The sequence below is a fragment of the Rhineura floridana genome, chromosome 6, assembly GCF_030035675.1.
Source record: "Rhineura floridana isolate rRhiFlo1 chromosome 6, rRhiFlo1.hap2, whole genome shotgun sequence".
Classification (NCBI taxonomy): domain Eukaryota; kingdom Metazoa; phylum Chordata; class Lepidosauria; order Squamata; family Rhineuridae; genus Rhineura; species Rhineura floridana.
This window is the reverse complement of record NC_084485.1, coordinates 33,030,925-33,057,611: the sequence shown is the minus strand read 5'-3', so window position 1 is coordinate 33,057,611 and position 26,687 is coordinate 33,030,925. Positions and strand designations below refer to the sequence as shown.

Here is a 26,687-nt window from a genome sequence, read left to right as displayed (position 1 = left end):
GACCTGAGCACACATTTTCTGGGGCTATGTTGAATGAAATGGACTGCCTTCTAGTCGATCCCAACTTATGGCTACCCTATGAATAGGGATTTCATGGTAAGTGGTATTCGGAAGGAGTTTACCATTGCCTCCCTCTGAGGCTAGTCCTCCCCAGCTGGCTAGGGTCTGCTCAGCTTGCCACAGCTGTACAAGCCAGCCCCTTCCTTGTCCGCAGCTGCCCTCTGGGGGCAACTGGGCTCCTTGGGATGATGCAGTTTGCCCATGGCTGCACAGGTGGCAGGGCACGTAACCCCTGAGCCACTCACTGTGGGGGTGATCTTTAGCTGGCCCTTGACACCCAGGAGACACAAGTGGGGATTTGAACTCACAGACTGTGGACTCCCAGCCAGGCTCTACTCCCCACTGTGCTATGTTACAGGCTATTAAAATTGCATATGATTTTTAATTAAAATTGCAAATATGAAAATGTTATTCAACTTATAAAACATCTCAGTTTTCATGAGTTGGGGGGCACCCTTTTTTCCTTGGTTGAAGCATAAAAGGGGAATGATGGAATGTTAAAAGATTTAGATAAACTATGCCCTGAAGATGTTTCTGACCTATTCTGAAATGTTTAATACCTCATAGGATTGGTTTGTTTGTTTTTTCTAAATGTAGCTCTGAATTAATTCTGTAGGCAAGTTTACTATTAGGGTAACATTTTCACTTGGTGTCCTAGGAAACCCTCAGAGTTATTAATAATCCCATCCTTTTCCATTGCTATGTTCAGGCAATCAAGATCTGAGATTAATCAGCTGAGGTATGGATGAGCTTCAGGTACTCAACACACAGCACTTGACTCCTCCCTTTGCACAAGTGGTGAAATAAGATAAGAACTGCAAGGAAGCACCATGGCTCAGTAGTACAGCACATGCATTCCATACAAAAGATCCCATGTTCAGTTCCCAGCATCTCCAGGTAGGGCTGAGACTGACTTCTGCCTGAAACACTGGAAGACTGTTGCCAGCAATTGTAGCAATGGCAACTGGTGGCTCCATGTCAGTGAGGCAGTGGAATCTACGCTGGGTTTTAGGCTCAACTTTCAAGGAGACGTCCAAGATGCTTTACCCCAGAGTGGATGGCATGGAGCCATCAGCCACCACTGAATTATAGACAACACTGAGGTAGAGGGACCAATTGTCTGAGTAAGTATAAGGCAGCTTCCTATGTGACTGCTGATTCAGACATAACAGGAAGTTACAGTTCACTACAGTTGCTGGCTTGTTCGCTTGGTCACAGGAAGGGAGAAGTGATCCTATGTGTGGGTGCCAGAAGCTCCTGCATATCTTGGCTTATTCAGCTGAGATCTTGATCATCTGAATCAGACCATTGTCTCAATTCAGGAGTCTTGTCAGGAGTTTGGCCCCCATACATCTCTACTTGCAGGTAATCACCAGTGGTCCTGGATGCGAGGATGCTCATTCCCATCTGCATCACGATACAATCAGCTTGTTCAGTAGGGCCCAGATAGGTGTTATGATGTAAATAGTGTGTCAGCCATGTGTACACAAAAGCCTTACACATGGATTCCCTTTCTGGATAGAGATACTTCAACTTCAGTATATTCTATATGAAGAAACCTCTGAAGTGATAAACAGAGACCTTAATAGAATTACATTTATCAGGCCTCTACACTTGTTCCTGGGGTCAAATTCTGGATCAGCTTTGGGTCATTTGGGTGGTCTTGGATGAGTCCTTTGTTGATCTCAATTCTCTGCCTATTCAATGGAAATATGGAGGTACTTCATAACATTGTTATGAGCATGAGTGGGGAAAATGTATGAAGAACTCGATCAGATGAGTAATTGAAGTCCTTTGGAATTCTAGGATATGTACACATTTTTGAATGTTGCAAGAGGTAGCAATATACATCTCCCCAGTACACTTGATTTTTAACTGCTTCTTGTTAGGTAACAGGTGGTGCTTATTATTTAATATATGATAAGAAACGAATTCTGATGAAAGTTAAAGAGGAAAGCACAAAAGCAGAACTACAGCTGAATGTCAAAAAGACTAAAGTAATGACAACAGAAGATTTATGTAACTTTACAGTTGACAATGAGGACATTGAACTTTTCAAGGATTATCAATACCTTGGCACAATCATTAACCGAAATGGAGACAATAGTCAAGAAATCAGAAGAAGGCTAGGAGTGGGTAGGGCAGCTATGAGAGAACTAGAAAAGGTCCTCAAATGCAAACACTAAAATCAGGATCATTCAGACCACGGTATTCCCGATCTTTATGTATGGATGTGAAAGTTGGACAGTGAAAAAAGCAGGTAAGAGAAAAATCAACTCCTTTGAAATGTGGTGTTGGAGGAAAGCTTTCCGCATACCATGGACTGCAAAAAAGACAAATAATTGGGTGTTAGAACAAATCAAACCAGAACTATCACTAGAAGCTAAAATGATGAAACTGAGGTTATCATACTTTGGACACATAATGAGAAGACATGATTAATTAGAAAAGATAATAATGCTGGGGAAAACAGAAGGGAGTAGAAAAAGAGGAAGGCCAAACACGAGATGGGTTGATTCCATCAAGGAAGCCACAGACCTGAACTTACAAGATCTGAACAGGGTGGTTCATGACAGATGCTCTTGGAGGTTGCTGATTCATAGGGTCTCCATAAGTCATAGTTGACTTGGAGGCACATAACAACAACAACAAAATAAATAAATGAAGTGTATGTACTATAAACATGTTTACTGTTAAATTTGGTGTTTACAATTGCCAAAATATATGGACATCCTAACTTGTCACACCTGTCTAGATTTAACTATCCTTTTCAGTTTCTTCTGTTTTCACTTCTCTGCTCCCCAATCTGATGTTTATCCTGTTTGAATTATAAATTGTAAAAATAACAATAAAAAATCCATTATAAACAATTAGTAAGAAAAAGAACCCAAGTGTATTAGATAGTTCAGTTATTGCATAACTGGCATTTGTGAATGATTTTTGAATCTCTAAACTCTGCACAAAACTTTAGGAATTAAAATATACAGTTAAGACACTACAACTGGGTACAGTGATAACATTCACAGTATGAGAAACCATGGTTTGTTTTGAGCAGGAACAGGCAACAATCTCAAGCACTCTCCTCCCTCCTCACACATCTGGCTGCAAAGGAGATATCTTTGTTTGTTAAACCATAGTTTCTCTGTGACACCCATTCCAGGAAACTCTGGTTTGAGTGCTTCCTACAAATCAGGATTGCAAACCATGTTTTGAAGGCAAAACGTAAACCACAATTTTGTTGGATCAAGAACATTAAGTTTGAACCCAGCCTTTGGCTGTCTACAGTTTCATTGTTTCAGAAGAATAAGCTGTTCACAGCTGTTCTGGATTTCTTCCCCTTTACAGAACTCCTTTAGTTTCAGCATCTGAGTCTGTTGGAATCCAACTTCAGAAATCTACTGAGGTCCTGCAGGCCTGCATTTTGTTTGCTTATTTATTTATTATTACATTTATATCCTACTTCTCCTCCCAAAAGTTCAAGGAGGCATGCAAACATGGTTCTCCCAATTTTATCATCTCAACAACCTTGTGAGGTAGGTTAGGCTAAGAGATAGTGACTGGCCCAAGGACATCCAGCAACCTTTATGACCAAGTGGGGATTTGAATCCTGGTCTCCCAGGTCGCAGTCCAACACTCTAACCACTACACTACACAAACTCTTGTTCCTAAGCCAGCAAAGGATCACCTTGCTGAATTGGTTAGGCATGTAGATGCACATTACAGTGAGCATGTTGTGGTACAGTTCAACAGCATTGCATTGTATATATGAGAATGCACTTTCACATGCATCTTTTGTTACAGTTGTTTCATCCCCATTTGCTATCTAGGGACACTGTGCCCAGTTGTTACGTGCAATTATTTCTATGCAACACCTTCTTGCATGTCCTAGATCAGAGACCTTTGATTCTGAGATTGAAGTACAATAGCAAGACATGCTATTCCATACAAAAACGAGCGTTTTGTTGCCAGATGTGCATCTGTTTGCTAAAGATGCACTTTGTGTTTTGTCTATAGTGGTTTTTTTACTTCTATCACTAAAAGGAATGTGATAACGATGGGAGCAACCCCCACCCAACCTTACCTCCTTACACTCTGTGCTTTTATTTCCCACTCATCTACCCCTAGCCCAGCTCCTGTATCAGAAGGCATGGTCTGTATGCAGTATAGTCTTCAAGCAAGTGGCTCACAGGAAGATATGATGGGGAAGGAATGGGTTTCACTCCCATTCCCCCCACTTTATTTAGTGATGAAAGTAGACACTCTCTCATACCTCCCCACCCCACATTAGAGTCTATTTGAGTGCCTGTTTAGCAAATACATGAGTGTCTGATTTGGCCTTGAGATTTGCTAAGATGTTAGCAGCACCACAAGCAAATATCATGGCAATATCATATATATGTAACTGAAAAGAGTTCATTCATTCTCCCCAACTCCAACTGAAACGGAATCAGAGGCTATATTGAAGGATCTTGTAATTGCAGTTTCTGCCAAGGGAGTCAGTTTTGCTTCGATGTGAAGTGGAGCACTCTTATGTAGTTTTTAAACAGGCTCAAGAACCATAGCATGGGATGTTGTCTGTGAGTAGTATTCTTTTTTCTGCCTATAGGTGAATATACAACACCTGTAAAAGACACAGAAACAGACAGGCAGTACAGAGGGACTGATGGAAAGCTACGAGGTCGATCAAAAAGAAATAATGATCCCTCCCCAACAGCTGACACTGAAATTGAGGTGAGAGGTCTAGAGGGTTTCTTCGCTCCCCCTCACCCCGTCCCCATTTCATTTGTGTTTGACTAAATCCAGGACAGTGTAATTCTAGGATCTCCCCAGTGAAATAAAATAAACACCAGATCACTTGCACCTGGTAGAAAAATTATGCAGATGTAACTTATATTACATCTGGAATAGAATCCGTTCCATTTCTTTCATATGACGTGACCGAGTCAGGAGGTTCATGAATGCCAGCAGCCAGGCCTAGCTGCACATTTGAAGAGACCCATGGCAGAGTGCCCACTAGGAGGGATCCCTCCTACATTGGGCGGAGGCCCAGCTGTAGGCAGTGGACAGCCATCACCATGCGCCCCCCTCCCAGTCTGTTCTGGGTTTTCCCCCAGCACTTTGAAGCAGATTTGGGGAGGCATGGGGAGAGGAAAGGGAGAGAAAGTCCCGTTGTGCAAGTGGAAGTCCTTGTGCTAAGGAGACAGCTTCATTGGATACTACCTTATTCCTAGTAAGCAGGTTGATGGGCATCTGGGGTGGCACTGTTTGATCTTAGTTATTGCATCTCATTTGTTATACTTTAGGTGGGAAAGGGAACATCTAATCTATACCTGATCTCATTTTTCAACTTAAAAGTTAATGCTTTATTATTTATCTGCCTATCTAGTTATATTGCATCATTCCTGTGTGTCAGGGGTGGAGAACCTCAGGCCTATGGGCCTCTCTATCCTGCCTTTGGGTCTCTTCCTCCTCAGGTCACACCTCCCAGTGGCCCTGCTCTGCATCCTCCTTGCATGCTTTTGCCTGGCTGGAATGTGTCTTTGACTTGTGATAATGTCTTCTGAAGGAAGGGTAGGGAGGGATGCGCATAGGTGTAGACACCTCTGACTTTTGCATGACTGAAATGTGGCCTATTGTGTGCAAAAGTGCTCCACCCACTTTTGCCTCTGCCCCGCCTGCCACTTGCATGCATCCCCTGGATGTTTTCCCATGAGGTAATGTGGCCCTCGGTCTGAAAAGGTTTTTCACCTCTAATGTACATGGTACTTCAGAAAGAACAGGTTTGACAGCTACCCCCATGGGGCTTGCATTCTAGAGACAGGCACACAAGACACAGAGGAAGGCGAGGAAAACAGAGACAAGGGTGGACAGGAGAAGAAAACATGATCCTTTCAGTTGCATGCACTTCGGCTTAGTTACTGTAGGGTAATGGGGCTATGAGGTTTGGTCCAAAGGCTTAACAGAAAAGGATTTGATGGACATAAGGCATGGTTGAGAACCTTTGGCCCATAGGACCAAAAGGCCATTTTCCCCAAACCACACACCCCTGACCCACACCTGACGCCACATGTAACATCAGGTGTGGGGCAGGTAGAGATGTGGCTGGATTGGTTGCGTAGCTCACTTCCCTGTGGGGAAATCTATCATGCAGCTCATCCTTGCAAAAAGTAGGCTTGAAGTCACTGCCCACCAGCTGATAGACAGTGACAATCAAGCCTGCAGATCAGCAGTGATGCAAAGCACCATACTGCTCTCCTTGCAAGCTGCTACGTGGTGCTTTGAAGTCCCAACAATCATCAGCTGAAGGATCTGGTACATCAGCCAGATCAGGGGCCCCACCACGACATAAGAGAAGGTATCGTATGGAGGTGTTATGATAGGCTTAAAGGGGAGCAAAGGAGAAAGGATGGAGTCATTTGAGGGAGCAGCCACCCTTCCTGTGGCTGAAGTGGTAGAACTGGATGAGCAAAGATGGCAGGTAGGGGTACGTCATTGATACAAGGGTCAGTAGTGCAAAAGATCTGGGCGGCACCAGGTTGGGGAAGACTGAGTTTTTATATAACCCCAAATGAGTATATCCCTGCAACTAATTTGGTGTGATTTTTATCTCTTTTCCACCCTTCTGTCTTTCATCACAGCGTGTTTTTGTGTGGGACTTGGACGAGACGATAATTATTTTTCACTCCTTGCTCACGGGAACGTTTGCATCCAGATACGGGAAGGTACTGTGGAATCCATCTTCTCAATCCACCTCACCCCATCCCCCACCATTGCCGCTTGTCCTTCCAGAATACATTGAGAATTGTCAGGGCAGCTTAATACACCAGCTTTTCTAACAGATGTTGCTCATTTTTCTTCAGAATATATTTAATGTAACTAAGTCCAGTGGTATTTCCCTCAAACATGTGAAAATTTAATTAACATCCTGCCACAAGGCCAATACACCAATTTCTTCAAAAGAGTGTATTGTTCAGCTTCTCCTAGACAGGACACTGAGCTGTTTCTCTTGTCAAGACTTTTCTCTCCCAAAAAAAGAAAAGAAGCAATTTATTCAGCAGACATGATAGAAGAACTCCTGCTTGGTTGAGGTACCTATTATTACCTATTATTTTAGCTAGATTCCACTCCCTACCACCCAGTTTTCTCAAATAATGTTTGTGTGAGAGAGACAACACAATTTATAGGCCTCATGAGATGTAAGTGTTGATGGACTGACGGTATTTATTGAGCATCTGTCCTGATTTGATTGCACAAAGCTTACACAGATGTTACATTATGTCTGGTCTTTATTGAGCACTTGTTCTGAATTGTTTTCAGGGAGCTTATATGAAAATGAGCAGTCATCCTGCATTTATCATTATTTGCTTAAGGAGTAACTGTACATCTTCACTTTAATCATTTGTTCATCCCACACTTTTCAATGCATTTCCCTCTCACTTTCCAAACCTCAAAAAGTCCAATTCTTTTTTAAAAGTGGATTTTTTTGTGCTAAGGTGACAGAACCCTTTAATCCACTTTAGCTGTGCAAATGTAAAGTTTGCTGTTTGTTTTATGTAGGCTTGTTTTTATGTACACCACAGACATCAAAATAATTAAGTGATATATAAATAGTTTAAATAAATAAAGTTTGGGTATGTGCTTGAATCCTTCCTGCAAAATCCTGACAGTCTGGAGGCACCCAAAATACTAGGTGCTGGGGAGCAACAGCTGGATAAAGGACTGCTGCCTGTTTTGGACTTCCCTCTGGCATCTGGTTGGCCACAGTGGGAAACAGGATGCTGGACTAGATAGGCCTTTATTCTGATCCAGCAAGCTCTTCTTACATTCTTGTTTTAACAAATAAATTATTATGTGGATCTCCTGAACATGAAGCTCAGCACTAATACAAGATTTTGTGCAAGGTACTTCTGCCATTAGATTTCCCAGATGCCAAAGATGCTTTTTATAGTGCTGGAAAGGCCAACATGTATGCTTGATGCACAAACCCCAGAAGATTCCTAAGAGCTTTTCAAAAACCACATCTCATAACCAGGAGTGTTAGGCATGGTGGGACAGTGCCACGGACCTACCCTCCTGACAGTGGTGTTGCCGCTTGCCAGGATGGAGCAAGGTAGCAGTCAGGTAAGGGTTTTATGGGTGTCTCTGTGCACCCTGCAGTGGCCACCACCCTGCCCCATCCTGCCACATAAAGGGCAGTGACAACACTTTCAGAAGGGCAGCTCTGCAGCACTGCACCACCATGTCGTCCACTCCTGCTCATAACTAGTATCTCACTCTTCCAACATTAAAAGGGTGCGTCTGTATTTTTTATGCATAATTCATTGGTTTTTCTATTTTTTCTGTAACAATGCAAGTAACAAGCAGGAACCATAAAGGGGAGGGAACAGAGCAGCAAAACATGTCAAGTCATAATACCATTAAGAAAATCAGACATAGGTTTCTAAAGGGGGGGGAATAAAAACAAATAAATAAATCAGGGGGAGAAGAGGTCAGATAGGGAAAGGGATGGGAGGGAATACTACTACTACTACTACTACTACTACTACTACTACTTATTATTATTATTATTATTATTTAGTCACTTGTTACCTGAAGGTCTCCAAGCAACATACAACAATGTTAAAAACAAAAGTAAATATACCTTACAATAAAAATAAATAATAAAACAATAACCCCTGTTCAGCCACAGAACGCTTTGGAAGCACCCTGATACACAACAACATCATCTTAGCCTATCAAATGCCTGGGAAAAAAGATAAGTCTTTACCTGGTACCTAAAAGATGTCAATGAAGGCGCCAGGCAAACTTCACTGGAAAGGATATTCCACAGATGGGGAGCCCCAGCTGAAATGGCCCTTTCCCTTGTCAGTGCCTGCTGAGCCTCCCTCAGAGGGGAGACTTGTAGAAGGGCCTCAGAAGAAGATCTAAGGGTCTGGGTGGGTTCATATCAGGAGAGGCGTTCCAGAAGATATTGGGGTCCTGAGCAATAAATAGTCTCCAACAGAGCCCACTTGGCATACCAATCATGCAAACAGCTCCAAGTAGCAGTCCCAGATCTCAGAGTATTTATGTTCTTTGCACCTTCAAGTAAAAGTATTTCTTTCATAAACTGCAAGGGAAGAAAGGTCCTCTGGCCAACAAGTGATTGCGGAGCCATTTGATCCAGTCTTGTAGGACTAGTCGCTTGGCCACTAATAATGTGTGCAGGGTCCAGCTATAGCATCCCTACCTCAAATTCAAGGACATCAAGATGCAATGAAATATAGCAGGAAGATCTAAAATTTTTAGAGAAGTTCCCATGGTGAGATTAATGTGAGTAAGGACTTCTGCCCAAAACAGGGCCACTACACAGCAAGACCAGATATTTCAGTGCGGCCCTTGCCTCACTACAACATTAGCAGATGTAATATGCTTCTGACAGTGGCAATGGGGAGTCCAGTAAGCCAAACAAACAAGTTTCTGCTGGATAAGACATAGCCTAAAGTCCAGGAAGCAGAACCTTACAGCAGTCAATGTTGATTGCCATTTTCTCAAATGTGTAGAGTGCTCTACTTCTGTGGTCCAGCCCTCCATAAGGCCATCCATGTCAAACTTCCCAGCACTCAACAGAGTTTTATAAAAGCAAATGGTGGGTTTCAGAAATTGTACTGAAGCTATCAGGTCCCTCAACAAATCCAGAGTTTTCAGAAGTGATGCTGAGTCATAGGTAAAGACCAGGAGGTGCTGCAACTGCAAATACTGCCACTCCACTGAAGATGATAGCCTAAACTAATATTTTAGGAGAGAAAAAGGCAAGAAGTCCCCATCTTTGTTTATTGGCAGACCAACATAGAGAGCACCCAACTCTTCCACAACACCATCTTGCTCCCAAATTCAACACAGGAGTTACATCATAAAGTAAATACCTCATGTGAGCAAGGATCAAATGAGCACTTCATAGCCTACTCCAGACCTCCTGCACTGCCGCAGTTGATGGTGGCAAGTGAACCCCCCCCCAAATATGTTTCAAACCCTGTACACTCCAGGCAGACAACAGAGACCCATAAGAAGAGTCCAAAGAAGCCCCATGGCACAGAATGCATAGGCACAGGATTCTGCCAGTACAAAGCTGTCACCAAAAGATAAGTGTTGTGGTAGGCCTCTAGGTTAGGTCCCTTGCTCAGTCAGTTGCATCTTCTTGAGGTAGATATGTGGAGGAGAGGTGTTCCCCTCCCCCTCAAAAGGACGGAATAAAGAGTTAATTTGTGCAAAGTAGTGATGGGGAACAGAAAGTGGAATGCCTCTCAGGACATGGATTAGCCTAGGTAGGACATTCATTCTTATTACATTCACCTTGCCCCATAGACTCAAGGGTAAATGTGCCCACCGGTCCAAATTAAACTGTATTTTCTTAATAATTTGGTTACAAGTAACCATCGAACTAACATCCTTTGGAATCGTAATTCCCAAGTCAATTCATTAGGGCACAGTTGAAAGTCCCTGGCCCTGTAAAAGCCTAGAGGCAAAGGTTCATCCAGGGGCATGAGTTCCAGTTTAGCCCAGAGGATACTATATCCATAGAGGTACCTGAAGTTATTAATGAAAGCTGTCAAAGCTATTAAAAATATAACCCAGTTTCCAAAGTGATTACATTTTCATGGCTCCAAGAAACTAGTACTGTGAAGACGTAGAGACCCGTAACCTCAGCTATTTCCTCTGCCCTCCTTCATGTACAGAATTGAGCCCTAACTTCATACCAAAAAGTGACTTCATTTTTTTTACCTATAATCCCATATGACATTTAATCAGAGGATTTGTCTGCAAGTAGCAGAAGCTGCACAAATTCACATTTTGCTCCTTTGCAAGAGCAGTACTTAGTAACCATAACTGAACTCTAATAGGTCTTTTTGTTTGTACAACAGTTTTCTTTTTCTTTTCTTTCTTTCTTTCTTTCTTTCTTTCTTTCTTTCTTTCTTTCTTTCTTTCTTTCTTTCTTTCTTTCTTTCTTTCTTTCTTTCTTTCTTTCTGATAATGACAAATAAGTTCAAAATTTCTTTGAGTCAGATCATGCTTAAGCACTTTAATACGGAGTGGAAGGGACTGTATTTGCTATTTATTAGAATGAGATTACCAACTTGGCAGTTGTTTGAACAGCCTTGAGCACTGCTGCTGCAGCCACAGGAATATGATTTGACATCATTTTATGATTCTACCAGCTGGGCTTGTTTTATGATGGTTAGAACAAGCCGAATGTCTAATTAGCAGGATAGATTTATTGTCCGCACTTAAATGTGTGCCCATTGAAAAAGTCCTAAAATATTGTTTATCATGCAGAAACCTACTAAAGTGTTTGGAAAGCTTCGGCATCTCCTTGTGAAAAGAAAGCACAAGTGACTGCAAAAAAATTGTTCAGAACTTCACACTAGTGCCTTTTAGTGCTCCTGAGGCATTGCTTTTCCACAATCAGCAGGAAGCAAAATCAAAAAGATGGTTTCACACATCACTTATGGTCAAGATTGTCCTGTAATATTTGCTCAAAAGGAAATCCAGTTCAGCAAGGGTCCCTGTAACTTTTTTAGAAGCTTCCTCTCTGGGATTTTTGCCTCTGTAATTGTTTCCTGTTCAGAATGGCAGCAGTATTACCGATGAGTTGTCCCTTACTTAGTTCCTGTCCCTTGCTGGGGATAGTTTCCTTTACAAGTTTCCTCTCTCTCTCTCTCTGGGAAAAAGTATTTCTTTGCAACTTAAAAAAAGAAAATAAAAAGAGAGCAGTATGTAAAGCCATAGCTTTCATCCAAGGGGAACAGGAACTGACTGGCTATTCATCAGTAATGCCGCATCTCTGCTAAATAGGAACCAATTATAAGATGCAGAAGCTGCAAGGATGAAGCTTCTAATTAAAGGCACAGTAGTGCCAAAAACGTGCTATAGTGCTTTACCAGATCACCCTGGATAGGCTGGCACTGCAATTGCATTGTAAGCAGGGAAAATGTTTACAAATCAGGTCTGAAAAAAAGACAGAAGGACAAACTGAAAACATTGGGATGCAATAGATTGGTTGTGGTGTTGTCTAGATTTCCTATAAAACATGATTGAACAAAAGCTAGTAATTCGAGATGAAACTATTGGTGTGGAAGGAACGTTTGCATAATTGAATCAGCCCCACGGCTCCTGATCATGCCACTGTTCCTAATCTGGCACCTTTTGTTCCTTGCAGACTGGTCTACTTATTACAGTTGCTGACATGGAAGTTAAAACATTTTAGAGAATTCTGTGTCCCTTAAAATCCACCAATAGAACAATTGAATTGAGCAGATTGCACATGCACAAGGATGTATTAGCAAGAACCCTTGTTTTTTGTCTTATGGTATCAAAAATGGTGTTGTGGGAATGACTTTAGAAACATAAGGGAATCAATACAATAAGAAACAAAGGCTGCTGCAATCCTTTGCTCGCTTCTGAGAGTACGCCACACTAAACTCAGTGAAACTTACTTCTGAGTAGACATGTATTGGACAGCACTTAAAGGTTTCATAGGCAATGGTTAAATATTGAAGTGGTGCCTCCCTCATTATTTGCCAACCTGTGCCTGAAGATCCTGCTGATAGTTTCATCAACAGCCATGGCTTGTTCCGTGGTGACTCATAGCAGGGCCTTCTCTGTTATGGCATCCTGGTTGTGGAAGTCCCTTCAGTTGGAGGTACATTTGTCCCTTTTGCTGCCACCTTTGTGACATCTATTAAAACATACTTCTTATATTCGGCATTTGGAGATTAATGAGATAGTTGGTCAGCTGTGATCGCTGTGAATCATGTGCTGCTGGAATTTTGTGGAAGATTTGTGAGCTTTGATAATCTTATGGTTTCAGTATTGATTTTTTAATGTTGCATTTTATTGCAGTTCTTGTACACTGCACTGGGAACTTTTAAATCATCATCTTTGGGTATAGTTGGAAGAAAAATCTTCCATGAAAGAATGTTGTTCAAAGACCATTATTTGATGGGTTTTTCCTGTACAAATGATTGCATGAGCTCACCATGCCTTGACCAATTGCGGCCAAGCTGCAGTAATCCTAGTTGTGCTAGCTCTGATCCTCTTTGTAGGCAGTATGTTTCCCATGCAAATCTTGCAACATAATCCATCATTAATTACACATGACAGGTATTAATTCCGCAGTCACAAAACCTGTATAGATTAGAACCAAATCTCTGGACAACTGAGGTTAGCAGAGGCCCTGTGAGCACCAGATGTACCTTGACATTATTGTTCCAGCTTTTTTCTTTTCTTCTTGTTACGGCTTTCAGGTAACAAGAGGTGGGCTAAAAACCTGAGAGTACATCATGCTAATACCCTTTAGTGCTAAGAAGGCAAAGGAATGGCAGCAAAAGAGGAGACACAATGGGGCCAAACTTCCGCTTCTATTTGAGAGAGATGAATACCCTCCCAACTTTAAAACATAACTTATAATACCCACTGAAGTCTGTGGATGCCAGTTTAATTGCTTTCATGCACATTCTGATCCAAAGCTCTTTATTCACATTAGTTTGTACGACCATTCTGGACTTTGTAGCACAACTCACATTTCAGATATTTTACATGGTGTGGTGATCCACAGTCCCACAACAAATGCCAAAGTTGGGTTGAGAATGCAAAACAAAACACTAGGAGAATAACTAGGAGAATGAAAATAACAAGTTGTATTCACCCACAAACTATGGTTTAAGTTAATCTTCCCCAACTTGATGGACTCTAGATATTTTGGACTACAAGTCCCATCATCCCTGACCATTTGCCATGTTGGTTGGAGCTGATGGGACTTGTAGTCCAAAATAATTGGAGACACCAGGTTGGGGAAGGCTGTGTTCAGTGATTCCACCAATACTGTGGACCCTGGGCAGGGTCTGAGGGGGTACAACCCATGGTGGAACTAGATGTGAACCCCAGAGCAAACCCCAGTGGTTTGTGGTAGATGCAGGGTCAGAGCTCAGCACAAAAGCTGTCTATTCACCTAAGATGTACAGCTTTAAAAAAAGGTGGGGAGGTGGCTTTGTCCCTTGCTCTTTTTTGTTAATTGGGCCAACACAAAAATGAAAATAAGATGTTTTCAAGATGTTTTGTTTTAATAGCTTTAAAGTCCTTTGTTTTTAAGATGTTTTAAAGTGCTTTTAGTGTTTTTGTTTGCCGCCCTGGACTCCTTTACTATAGAAAACGAGCGCAAGGCTATCTGCGCCTTGTTCCTTGCTGCCACTCCTCTCATGGATGGGTTCCTCGTTGCTCATCTGCTGTGCCCACTGGCCTGTGTGTGTTGTTGTTTAACGCCAGATCAGTACACAGTAAGACCACTCTCATCCATTATTTGATTGTGGATGAGGGTGCTGATTTGGTGTGCATTACTGAGACCTGGGTGGGTGAGCTGGGAGGAGTTGACCTAACCCAGCTTTGCCCACCTGGATACTTGGTGCAACACCAGCACAGGCTGCAGGGATGGGGGGGGGGGAGTTGCTGTGGTCTACAGAACTTCCATCTCTGTCACCAGAAAACCACTCTGTCTTGGAGCTGGCTGTGAGGGCCTGCACCTGGTGTCAGGCTGAGGAGACAGTAAACTAGGGTTGCTGCTGGTGTACTGTCCACCTTGTTGCCCAGTAGCTTCTCTGACTGAGCTGGTGGAGGCCATCTCGGCTGTGGTGTTGGAGGAGCCCAGAACGATAGTGCTGGGTGATTTCAATGTCCATGCTGAGGCTGCCTCTAGTGTTCCGGCTTGGGACTTCATGGCCTGATGCATAGGGCATGGCACACCCTTGACTTGGTTTTTGCTCCAGATGGAGGATGGGGTGGTCTGGAGATGGGGTGGATGTCACCCCATTGTCACGGTCAGACCACTTCCTGGTGAAGTTTAGACTTATGGCTCCGATCCTTCCCTGCAGGGGTGGTGGACAGATTAAGATGGTCCGCCCCCAGAGCCTAATGGAATCCACAGGATTCCTGAATGCCCTGGGGGAGTTCCCAGTAGATAGAGCAGGTGACCCTGTTGAAGCCCTTGTCACGCTGTGGAACAGCCAGGTGCATCGGGCTCTTGATACGGTTGCCCCCAAGCGCCCTCTCCAGCATTGTGGAGCCCAGTTTGCACCTTGGTACACAGTGAACTAAGGGCAATGAAACAGGCTGGACGACAGCTAGAGCACAAGTGGCGAAAGACATGCTGTGAGGCTGATTGGGCATGAGTAAAACATCATAACCATCCTACTGTGTGGCTGTGAGGGCGGCAAAGAAGGCCCACTTCTCTGTCTCCATTGCATCCTCAAGTAGCCGTCCAGTTGAGCTTTTCCATATTGTCAGGAGTCTGTTGAGATCAACTCCAGGAAATGGAGTTTTAGACCCTTCAGAGGCCCACTGTGAATTGTTTGCAAGGCACTTTGAGGGTAAAGTTGCTCGCCTCCATAGCAGTTTTGATGCCCCCTCCACATCTACTGTAGTTCCCAATGAGGTGTCCAGTGCAACATCTGCTGCAACTTCTTGGGAACGGTTTCAGCTGATGTGGCCTGATGATGTAGACAAGGTGCTTGTGATGATGCGGCCAGCAATGTGTCCTCTTGACCCTTGCCCTTTTTGGCTCATTAAAGCTTGCCGAGGTGTTTTGACCCAGTGGATCCAGAGTGTGGTCAATGCATCATTGAGGGAGGGAGTGGTTCCAACCACCTTGAAAGAGGCAATGATCCAACCACTCCTGAAAAAGCCCACCCTGGACCCATTGGTTTGTGACAACTACCAACCGGTTGCAAATACCCCCTTTTTAGGGAAGGTGATTGAGAGGGTTGTGGTGCAGCAGTTGCAAGTACTCTTGGATGAAACCGATTATCTTGAGCCATCCCAGTCTGGACTCAGGCTTGGTTATGGGACTGAATCGGCCTTGGTCACCCTGATGGATCACCTTTATCAGGAGAAGGACAGGGGGAGTGCAACCCTGTTATTCTTACTTGATCTCTCAGCGGCTTTTGGTACCATTGGCCATGGTATCCTTCTGGGATGACTTGGTGAGCTGGGTATTGGAGGAACTGTTTTACAATGGTTCCGATCCTATCTCCAGGGTCGCTTTCAGAGAATAGCATTGGGTGACTGTCTTTCAGTGCCCTGGCAGCTGTGCTGTGGGGTGCCTCAGGGTACCATCTTGTCCCCATGCTGTTTAACATCTCTGTGAAGCCCTTGGAAGCGGTCATCAGGAGCTTTGGGGCAAGGTGCCAGCAGTATGCTGACGATACCCAGCTCTATTTCTCCATAACATTTGAATCGGGAGAGGCCGTGCAAGCCCTGGACTGGTGCCTGGACTTGGTGGTGGGCTGGATGAGGGCCAATAAACTGAGTCTGAATCCTAGCAAGACAGAGGCACTGTGGGTTGGTGGTTCCCGAGTTCGGATAATTGGTCAGTTGCCTGCTTTGGATGGGGTTGTACTCCCTCTGAAAGAGCAGGTCTGTAGTCTGGGGGTGCTCCTGGATCCATCTTTGTCACTAGAGGCCCAGGTGACTTCCGTGGCTAGGAGTGCCTTTTACCTGCTTCGGCTTATAAGACAGCTGTGGCTGTTTCTGGACCGGGATAGCCTGACCACTCTTGTCCATGCACTGGTAACCTCCAGGCTGGATTATTGTAATGCTCTCTATGTGGGGCTGCCCTTGAGGTTGGTCCAGATGTTGCAGCTGGTGCAAAATGTGGCAGCGAGACTGCTCACTGGGGCAGGGTATCGCCAACATGTCACCCCGCTGCTGAAAGAACTGCACTGGCTGCCAATTTGCTACCAGACCAAGTTCAAGATTCTAGTTTTGGTGTACAAAGCCCTATACAGCTGGGGACCAGGATACCTGAAAGACTGTCTTACCCTTTATATATCCAGTCGATCACTGCGCTCTGCATGTGAGGGCCTCCTGCAGATACCATCTTATCAGGAGGTCCGTTCTGCACAACATAGGAAATGGACCTTTAGTGTGGTGGCACCTAGCCTGTGGAATTCCCTCCCTTTGAATATTAGGCAAGCGCCATCTCTGTTATCTTTTCGGTGCCTATTGAAGACTTTCCTCTTTCAACAAGCCTTTTAAGATAAGACGTATCCCAGTCTGCGTCTGTGTTGGAATTGCTTTTAATATTTTTTTTTAAATCTTTTTTTCCCCTAAACAATATTTTTTTAAACCTTTTTATTTAAGATGTTTTTAAAGCTTATTTAAAGAATGTTTTTAAAGTTGTTTTGTTTTAATGTATGTTAAGGTCTGTTTTTATGATGTTTTAAAGTGTTTTTACTGCTTTTGTTTGCCGCCCTGGGCTCCTGCTGGGAGGAAGGGTGGGATATAAATTAAATAATTAATAAAAAATTAAAAAATAAATAAAATAAATAAATAATCCAGATAGTATAGGGATTTGTCATCAGTTATCCATCCAGCCTACCAAGATGTGTGTATATACTATATCGTTGGTCTTCAACTAATGGGTCAGGAGCTACTACTGGGATGCAGCATCATCCAAGATAGGTTGCAACAGCAGCAATACCACTGCTGCCACCACCATAGAAATATATCCAGTGGTGATTCTTGAGTTTCCAGGTGTGTGTTTGGGCAAAACGTGGGATCTTACAATGGGGACAGCCCATCTTTTTTTCTTTCATATGAAATCCCTGTATGTTTGCTGCGTATCTGAAGGCTCCTCCATGTCAAAGGTGGGATCCTGGTCCAATCAGGATTCACCCTGACATGAAGAAGTTCTACATCAGTATAAATGTAGCACCTCTTCTGATGCGTTATAGTGGTCTGTCTGGCTACCAGCAGTCCTGTGACCCTCTCACATGTGCTTTCAACATGTCAGGGGAGGACATCAAAAACCCCATATTGCCAAGTCAATTTAATAAGTCAAGATTCTGTTGTTGTCTTGGAACAAAACACAAGTGATATAGAGGAGGGGGAACATGGGGAAGTGCAGGCACAGGACTTTTTTCAGATCAGGTGTGATGACATCAACTTCCATAGTGCCATGGTAACTGATGAATGTTCCTTGCTCTGGCAAGTTAATGAGGTTATAACAAGGCTTTCAAGTTTTACTCTTGTTTGTGAAATATTAGCATAGAGGAAGTCAGAGAAGGAGGCCAGCTTACTATTTTATCACTATTGACCGATCCTAATAAAGCGCAGAGTGGTAAGTGGCGGTAACGTAGCCGAAGCTCTGCTCATGGCCGGAGTTCGATTCCAATGGAAGGAGGAAGTCGAATCTCCGGTAAAAGGGGTCGAGGTCCACTCAGCCTTCCATCCATCCGTGGTCGGTAAAATGAGTACCTGGCATATGCTGGGGGGTAAAGAAAGGCCGGGGAAGGAACTGGCAATCCCACCCCATATATACGGTCTGCCTAGCAAACGTCGCAAGACGTCACCCTAAAAGTCAGAAACGACTCTTACTACAAGTGCGGGGACGCCTTTACCTTTATTCTATGTACTCTGTGTGTGTGTGTGTGTGTGTGTGTGTGTGTGTGTGTGTGTGTGTGTAATGGATCATAATGGGAGACTGTCATGATGATGAGCTCCTAGCATTTCAAATTTCAAACTTTTCAGAGTAAAAATGTCCTTGCATTCTAGCCTAATTTGGTGGCTCAGGAAGTTGCTGGCAGGGGGGTGGGGTTACAGGCTCCCTCTCACTTGCATGGTATAACTGGTCTGCTATCATTAGCATCTTGCCTCCAAACCATGATTTGAAACCCAAGTTTGAAATTGATTTGCAATCCATAGTTTGGAGATAGCACTAACTTGGCATTTTTGCCAATTCTGATGTTATACCAAACTGTGGCTAGAGAAAACCAATAAATTGAAGAGTGAAGCCACATGAAAGAGCAGAAGGGGGAAGGTGGAGTCCATATCAAATTTGTAGCCTTGTGTATTCAACATGTGATGGTTCAATGGAATTGTCTGTTTGCTTAATGGACTTGATTCACCTACATATATTATATATAGTATGTAAATGGTGCATATGCAAGATTAGTCCAGTGCATGTTGGCCTGACAGCCAGCAAAATCATTGGGATAAAAATCACAGCTTATCAGACTTTATCACATACACCTTACATCCAATGAACATAAGCAAAGGGCAGGATGTACGGGTGCCAACCGTTACTAGGTGTGAATAGAATTTACATTAGCTCTATTGAGGCATTCTTCTTCTCTTGCTTGCTAGCTCAGCCCCCTTCTTCATGTCCCCATCACTGGCTCCACCACCCTCCACATATGGGGGGGGCAAAGGTCTGCAGAGGGGAGCCTGTTGTGCCCATGGAGGGTCTGCATATGATTTAGAACCCTGATTGTCCAGCTCATGGAGGGCAACAAAGCAACAGGGACATGATGGAGGGAAAGTGCATCCCTGCCCTTATTGTGTGAGAAGAATGTCTGAACAGTGCTATCATGAGCAATCAGTCTCTAAAATGCCCTCCCAACTTCAGGTCATCCTTTGATATCCTCCAGTTAGAACAGCAAGGCAGTTTGTCATTAGATTGTATGTTAAATCTTTTTTTAAAAAAAATTCCGCTGCCAGAATGGAGCTTTAGTATATATTTTGCTAATTTCCCTTAAAATTATTATCTTCTGTGAAATGCCATAGAAATGTAATTGGCTGTGATACTGGTTCATGGTTCTGCTGGCTAGCCCAACTGTCCTTCCTATCATTCTTTGCACTCTGAAAGAGTAAAAACATGTTATATTGTCTGACACCTGCAGTATTAATTGTAGAGGTTCAAATCTACTCATTTTGTCAAGGTTTATATCGGTTTGCAAAGATCTATATTGCTAAGGTTCAGATCAAATATAAACACTTTCCCCTGGAGCTCTATTAGCTAATTGAGAATGGCATGTATTCTTTGCTTTGTTTGAGAATTGGCCTAATATGTGTGTACCACCACTGCTGCTGTTCAGACATCTAAGAGTTCTCTGTTCCTTTGACAAACATAAGCCAAAGTGATTAAAGACATCTGTTTATTTTATGTCTATAATGAGAAAACCTTCCATCTTCTTCCTGGTTCAGCTGTGTTTATTTACATTTTGTTACTCATATGGGCTGATCACCTTGGGATATTAGAAACCCGCCATGACCTTTTAGCAGGCACCCCTACTTAGAAAGCAAGAGGAAGAAGTAAGAGGGGAAAGTGGAAGAAAAGCAGAATAAGTCCTTCCTAAGGAAAACACAGCTCTTTGGAATTCTATAAAATAGATTTTCAAAACAAATACGCTGTAATTAGCTCAGTAGATGGTGGATTAACTCAAGATGAACGCAATTTGGGAAGCATTTTCTGAGGAAGTAGGAAAAAATTTGTTTAACCTACTGGAGGCTGAATCTTGTGTTCAGTGCCCTTTTAGGTTAAATAATAAAAGGATTCAGTCATTTTAGGCAATTTTAAGGCTGTTTTAAACATGCCACTATATCGTTTGTTAGTACAGAAGAGCAAGGCAGCTAATGTGTATTCATCAGCTTGGATTTTTTTTAAGAGAAAAAAAAGGGGATGTTGGAGTGTGTTGTGGCTCTCATGGCTTGACATGACTGTAGGGAATGCAAACCACTGCTATTAGAAAAGCTGTTACATCTGCACTATCCTTTATTAAAGGGCTAATTGAAATCTAAATACTCAGCTCAGTTGCATATCTCCCCATCAAGTTTCTGACTTACACGTCTCCTCTTTCTTGCCTGTTGTCCAGTCTAGGGTTGCCAGGTTCAGGGCCTGAGATTGATCCTGTATCTTTAGGAGAAGAGAAAGTCAGCCAAGTGCAGGTGTTCTTGCAACACTGTAATGGGAAAAACCACAAGGTGGAATTCTCCCTTCCCCCTGCACAACTTTTAAAGATACAGAAGACCTCTTGGTTGCCAGGCCCAGCCTATGCAAATTAGCATGTGCAAATATTATCCGAATCTGTGTCCTCCTTTTGGTGACTTATGAATGGCCATCCTATCACCTTCATTGTGCGTTCTTATGCTGTAGTAAATTTCTTAGTGCCACCAGACTCGTTGGGTTTGGGTTTTTTTCATTTTGTTACCCTCTGTGATAAAGCCTGTAGCAAGCAAACTTTATCCTTTCTGTCTTCTGCCATTGCTGCCACCTGCTCTGTCCAGAGAGGGTGCTGAACAAAAGGACCCCATGCAGCACATAGGTGATCCTTCCAGCAGCACACAGGTGATGCTCAAGAGGACAGAAGCCTGTACTGCTTTCTTCTTTCTCTGTAATCTTGTGCAAAGCATGAAGACCAGGAAACCAGTACAAGTTGGAGATCTAGTGTCTTTATACAGCACTCAGAGAAGGGAGAAAGTGGCAGAACCTTCTCTTCTTGGACACACCATATGAAACATGAGGTTCTCTTGTGTAGAGGACTTTGTTCAACCACTCTGTGGCTGGTGGGAGAGAGAGAAGCAGATAGAAACTAGTCTTTTCACCTGAAGCAGGAAAAAGATTTTGGCCCTCCCTGTTAGTAACTCCTTTGCTGGTTAGGGCATTCTGTTGCACCAAAGCTTTCATAATGTTCCTAAAAGTTCTTGCAAAGTAATCTTGCTCTTTTTACACATCTATTTATAAGCCCTCCTTCATTAAAAATGGATTTTAGGGCAGCAAACAAAGAAATGTAACATTACAAAAACATTATAACACAAACCAGCAATACAATAAAATTAAACCAATTCAGCCAGCTAAAAAATACCATAATCTGAGCAAATGCCTGAGCAAAATATTTTAATCTGTCACTGAAAGGAATCCTTTGCATGTATGTGATGTACATAACCGAGACCTGGTGGAATGGAGAAAACCAGTGGGATACGGTTATCCCTGGATATAAACTATATCGGAAGGACAGGGAAGGATGTATTGGTGGCGGAGTCGCTCTATACGTGAAAGAAGGCATTGAATCCAGCAAGCTCGAAACCCCAAAAGAGGCAGACTCCTCCACAGAATCGTTGTGGGTGGTGATACCGTGCCCCAGGAGGGACTTAATACTGGGAACGATCTATCGTCCCCCTGATCAAAATGCTCAGGGAGACCTGGAGATGAGATATGAAATTGAGGAAGCATCCAAACTAGGAAATGTGGTAGTAATGGGTGACTTCAACTACCCGGACATAGACTGGCTGCATATGTGTTCCAGTCATGACAAAGAAGCAAAGTTTCTAGATATTCTAAATGACTATTCCCTAGATCAGTTGGTCATGGAACCGACCAGAGGGACGGCAACCCTGGACTTAATCCTCAGTGGGGACCGGGACCTGGTGCGAGATGTAAGTGTTGTTGAACCGATTGGGAGCAGTGACCACAGTGCTATTAAATTAAACATACATGTAACTGGCCAATTGCCAAGAAAATCCAACACGGTCACATTTGACTTCAAAAGAGGAAACTTCACAAAAATGAGGGGATTGGTAAAAAGAAAGCTGAAAAACAAAGTCCAGAGGGTCACATCACTCAAAAATGCTTGGAAGTTGTTTAAAAACACTATATTAGAAGCTCAACTGGAGTGCATACCGCAGATCAGAAAAGGTACCGCCAGGGCCAAGAAGATGCCAGCATGGTTAACAAGCAAAGTCAAGGAAGCTCTTAGAGGCAAAAAGTCTTCCTTCAGAAAATGGAAGTCTTGTCGGAATGAAGAAAATAAAAAAGAACACAAACTCTGGCAAAAGAAATGCAAGAAGACAATAAGGGATGCTAAAAAAGAATTTGAGGAGCACATTGCTAAGAACATAAAAACCAACAACAAAAAATTCTATAAATACATTCAAAGCAGGAGACCATCTAGGGAGACAATTGGACCCTTGGATGATAAGGGAGTCAAAGGTGTACTAAAGAACGATAAGGAGATTGCAGAGAAGCTAAATGAATTCTTTGCATCTGTCTTCACAGTGGAAGATATAGGGCAGATCCCTGAACCTGAACTAACATTTGCAGGAAGGGATTCTGAGGAACTGAGACAAATAGTGATAACGAGAGAGGAAGTTCTAAGCTTAATGGACAATATAAAAACTGACAAATCACCGGGCCCGGATGGCATCCACCCGAGAGTTCTCAAAGAACTCAAAGGTGAAATTGCTGATCTGCTAACTAAAATATGTAACTTGTCCCTCGGGTCCTCCTCCGTGCCTGAGGACTGGAAAGTGGCAAATGTAACGCCAATCTTCAAAAAGGGATCCAGAGGGGATCCCGGAAATTACAGGCCAGTTAGCTTAACTTCTGTCCCTGGAAAACTGGTAGAAAGTATTATTAAAGCTAGATTAACTAAGCACATAGAAGAACAAGCCTTGCTGAAGCAGAGCCAGCATGGCTTCTGCAAGGGAAAGTCCTGTCTCAGTAACCTATTAGAATTCTTTGAGAGTGTCAACAAGCATATAGATAGAGGTGATCCAGTGGACATAGTGTACTTAGACTTTCAAAAAGCGTTTGACAAGGTACCTCACCAAAGGCTTCTGAGGAAGCTTAGCAGTCATGGAATAAGAGGAGAGGTCCTCTTGTGGATAAGGAATTGGTTAAGAAGCAGAAAGCAGAGAGTAGGAATCAACGGACAGTTCTCCCAATGGAGGGCTGTAGAAAGTGGAGTCCCTCAAGGATCGGTATTGGGACCTGTACTTTTCAACTTGTTCATTAATGACCTAGAATTAGGAGTGAGCAGTGAAGTGGCCAAGTTTGCTGACGACACTAAATTGTTCAGGGTTGTTAAAACAAAAAGGGATTGCGAAGAGCTCCAAAAAGACCTCTCCAAACTGAGTGAATGGGCGGAAAAATGGCAAATGCAATTCAATATAAACAAGTGTAAAATTATGCATATTGCAGCAAAAAATCTGAATTTCACATATACGCTCATGGGGTCTGAACTGGCTGTGACCGACCAGGAGAGAGACCTCGGGGTTGTAGTGGACAGCACCATGAAAATGTCGACCCAGTGTGCGGCAGCTGTGAAAAAGGCAAATTTCATGCTAGCAATAATTAGGAAAGGTATTGAAAATAAAACAGCCGATATAATGCCGTTGTATAAATCTATGGTGCGGCCGCATTTGGAATACTGTGTACAGTTCTGGTCGCCTCATCTCAAAAAGGATATTATAGAGTTGGAAAAGGTTCAGAAGAGGCCAACCAGAATGATCAAGGGGATGGAGCGACTCCTTTACGAGGAAAGGTTGCAGCATTTGGGGCTTTTTAGTTTAGAGAAAAGGCGGGTCAGAGGAGACATGATAGAAGTGTATAAAATTATGCATGGCATTGAGAAAGTGGATAGAGAAAAGTTCTTCTCCCTCTCTCATAATACTAGAACTCGTGGACATTCAAAGAAGCTGAATGTTGGAAGATTCAGGACAGACAAAAGGAAGTACTTCTTTACTCAGCGCATAGTTAAACTATGGAATTTGCTCCCACAAGATGCAGTAATGGCCACCAGCTTGGATGGCTTTAAAAGAAGATTAGACAAATTCATGGAGGACAGGGCTATCAATGGCTACTAGCCATGATGGCTGTGCTCTGCCACCCTAGTCAGAGGCAGCATGCTTCTGAAAACCAGTTGCCGGAAGCCTCAGGAGGGGAGAGTGTTCTTGCACTCGGTTCCTGCTTGCGGGCTTCCCCCAGGCACCTGGTTGGCCACTGTGAGAACAGGATGCTGGACTAGATGGGCCACTGGCCTGATCCAGCAGGCTCTTCTTATGTTCTTATGTTCTTATACTTCTAAAGATGGAATTCAGAGAACTTTAGCAGTCTTTTTCATTCCGATGCATGCAGGAATCAGTGCCGATCAACTTATCTGTGCATTAACAATTACTACAACAGCAATAATCCAGTAAAGGACATCATTTTATCTTAACCCAGATCTCACTGTGTGAGGCTCTGGAAGCCACTAATGAGTTATAGAAAAACATTGGTGAATGCTTATAAGAATAGCTGTGTAAGGAGACCAAGTTTATAGTTTTATATTGGCATAAATTATTCCCTAAAATGATATTTTTAAAAATAAATAAATAGAGAACAATGAAGCCTTTGGTGATGGGGGAAGGTTTTTCTGGAGTTCTGAAAAATGTGGGGGAAATCTCCTCTCTATTGCTTGCTTAAGTACTAAGCTATGTTGATTTTTTTTTGTATACATTCTCATCAAGGCATGAAATTCAGCAACTAAAGAATAGATTATAACTTGCCCTCTTTCAGGCATGTGACACAACCTTCTGTCTCTCTCTCTTACAACCTTTACTTCTTTTTTTCTAGTTAACACAAGCAAACAAACTCGTCCCATTTCCAAGCATTTCCAAGTAATTAAACCAAATTAAAACCATTAAACTCTTTCTTTACTGACAACTTTATTACTAACAGCTAACCGCAAAAATGAGATTTAACTTGGAAGGCCCTCAATTGTGTACTAATCTGCCTTTCACCTCTGGCTGACACCTCCAAAAGATAACCCCCCTCCTCCCTTTAGAATAGAAGTTTGACAAATAAGCTTAATTAATGCTTTCTTTCTGGTGGAAAAGTCATTATTTGTTCACTGCATAAGCAAGTACTTGGCAGGAACTTAGGAAGTCTGATCGTTTCAATAAAAGAGGAGTTAGTGGGGGGAGATTTTGTGTGGTGCACTCCTTGTTTTTGAAAAAGCAAAACTGAGATGTGGAAATACATTACGCAAACATTTGGAATGTCAGATGAATTGGCACATAAGTAAAATGGAAGGGCACTCAATCTCTGCCCATTGACTAATGGCATGCAAGTCTTAACAGTTTACCTGTTAAGACATAAGTCTGGAACTGTGAGTGATTTGGAACCAGAAACTGAGGTAAGAAAGAGTGACTTGTGCTTGAGAGATTGCCAAAGATAAGTCAGTCTCCAACTTCCTTTACAATTTCAGCAACAGCTTCAGAGGAGGAGGTAACTGAATGCAAAGGGCCAGCCAAGTGGATCAGGAGTAGCTGTAGGTGGTTAAAAAAATGCATTGTGTGCCTTAGTGCACGCTTTAAAACAAGTATAAGCAAACATTCATTTTTTTAAAAATAAACTAAAAGCCACAGCATTAGAGGATGAGCCCTTGCAGTATTTTTGTGCAAGAGACAGTGGACTTTAGCAGTTGGCACCTCTTTTCTCCATTCCTGAAGCTTCATACCCAAACTATCCCCCTTTAAATAAGCACACATTGTAAGGAGCATGAAACATGTGCCCTGACAAATGCATACACACTGCATTTGTGTGTAAGTGTGTGGGGAAATGGGGCCTAGGAGACAGAAACGAAGCAGGAGAAAGACTTATTGAATTCTGTGAAGCCATTAATTTGTTTCTTGTGAACACATTTTTTGAACAACCGAAAAGATGACTATACACGTGGACATCACCAAATGGTCAATATAGGAATCAAATTGATTATATAATTGGTAGCAGAAGGTGGAGAAGTTCCATACTTTCTGCAAAAACAAGACCAGGAGCAGACTGTGGTACAGATCATGAACTGGTCGTATCAAAAATCAGAGTAAAGCTAAAGAAGACCAACAAAGCAATCATAATGCCAAAATACAATTTAAATAACATCCCAGAAGCATATAAAGATCAAATAAGGAACAGGTTTGAGGCTTTAAACTTAGTTGACAGAGAACCAGAAGAACTATGGAATGAAGTCAGAGACGTTATCAGAGAAGAATGCAAAAAGACAATA

The 26,687-nt window shown here is 42.8% G+C and overlaps 1 protein-coding gene across 6 annotated transcripts in view; it reads left to right on the top strand.

Moving 5' to 3' along the window:
* The window catches only part of EYA2 (EYA transcriptional coactivator and phosphatase 2), a 200,859-nt gene that overhangs the window by 133,163 nt on the left and 41,009 nt on the right, over positions 1–26,687 (top strand). For all 6 annotated transcript variants that reach the window (XM_061631390.1, XM_061631395.1, XM_061631393.1 and 3 more), the window contains 2 exons: positions 4,667–4,791; positions 6,699–6,782. In XM_061631390.1, coding sequence (XP_061487374.1) covers positions 4,667–4,791; positions 6,699–6,782 — 209 coding nt within the window. The remainder of the gene's footprint in view (positions 1–4,666; positions 4,792–6,698; positions 6,783–26,687) is intronic.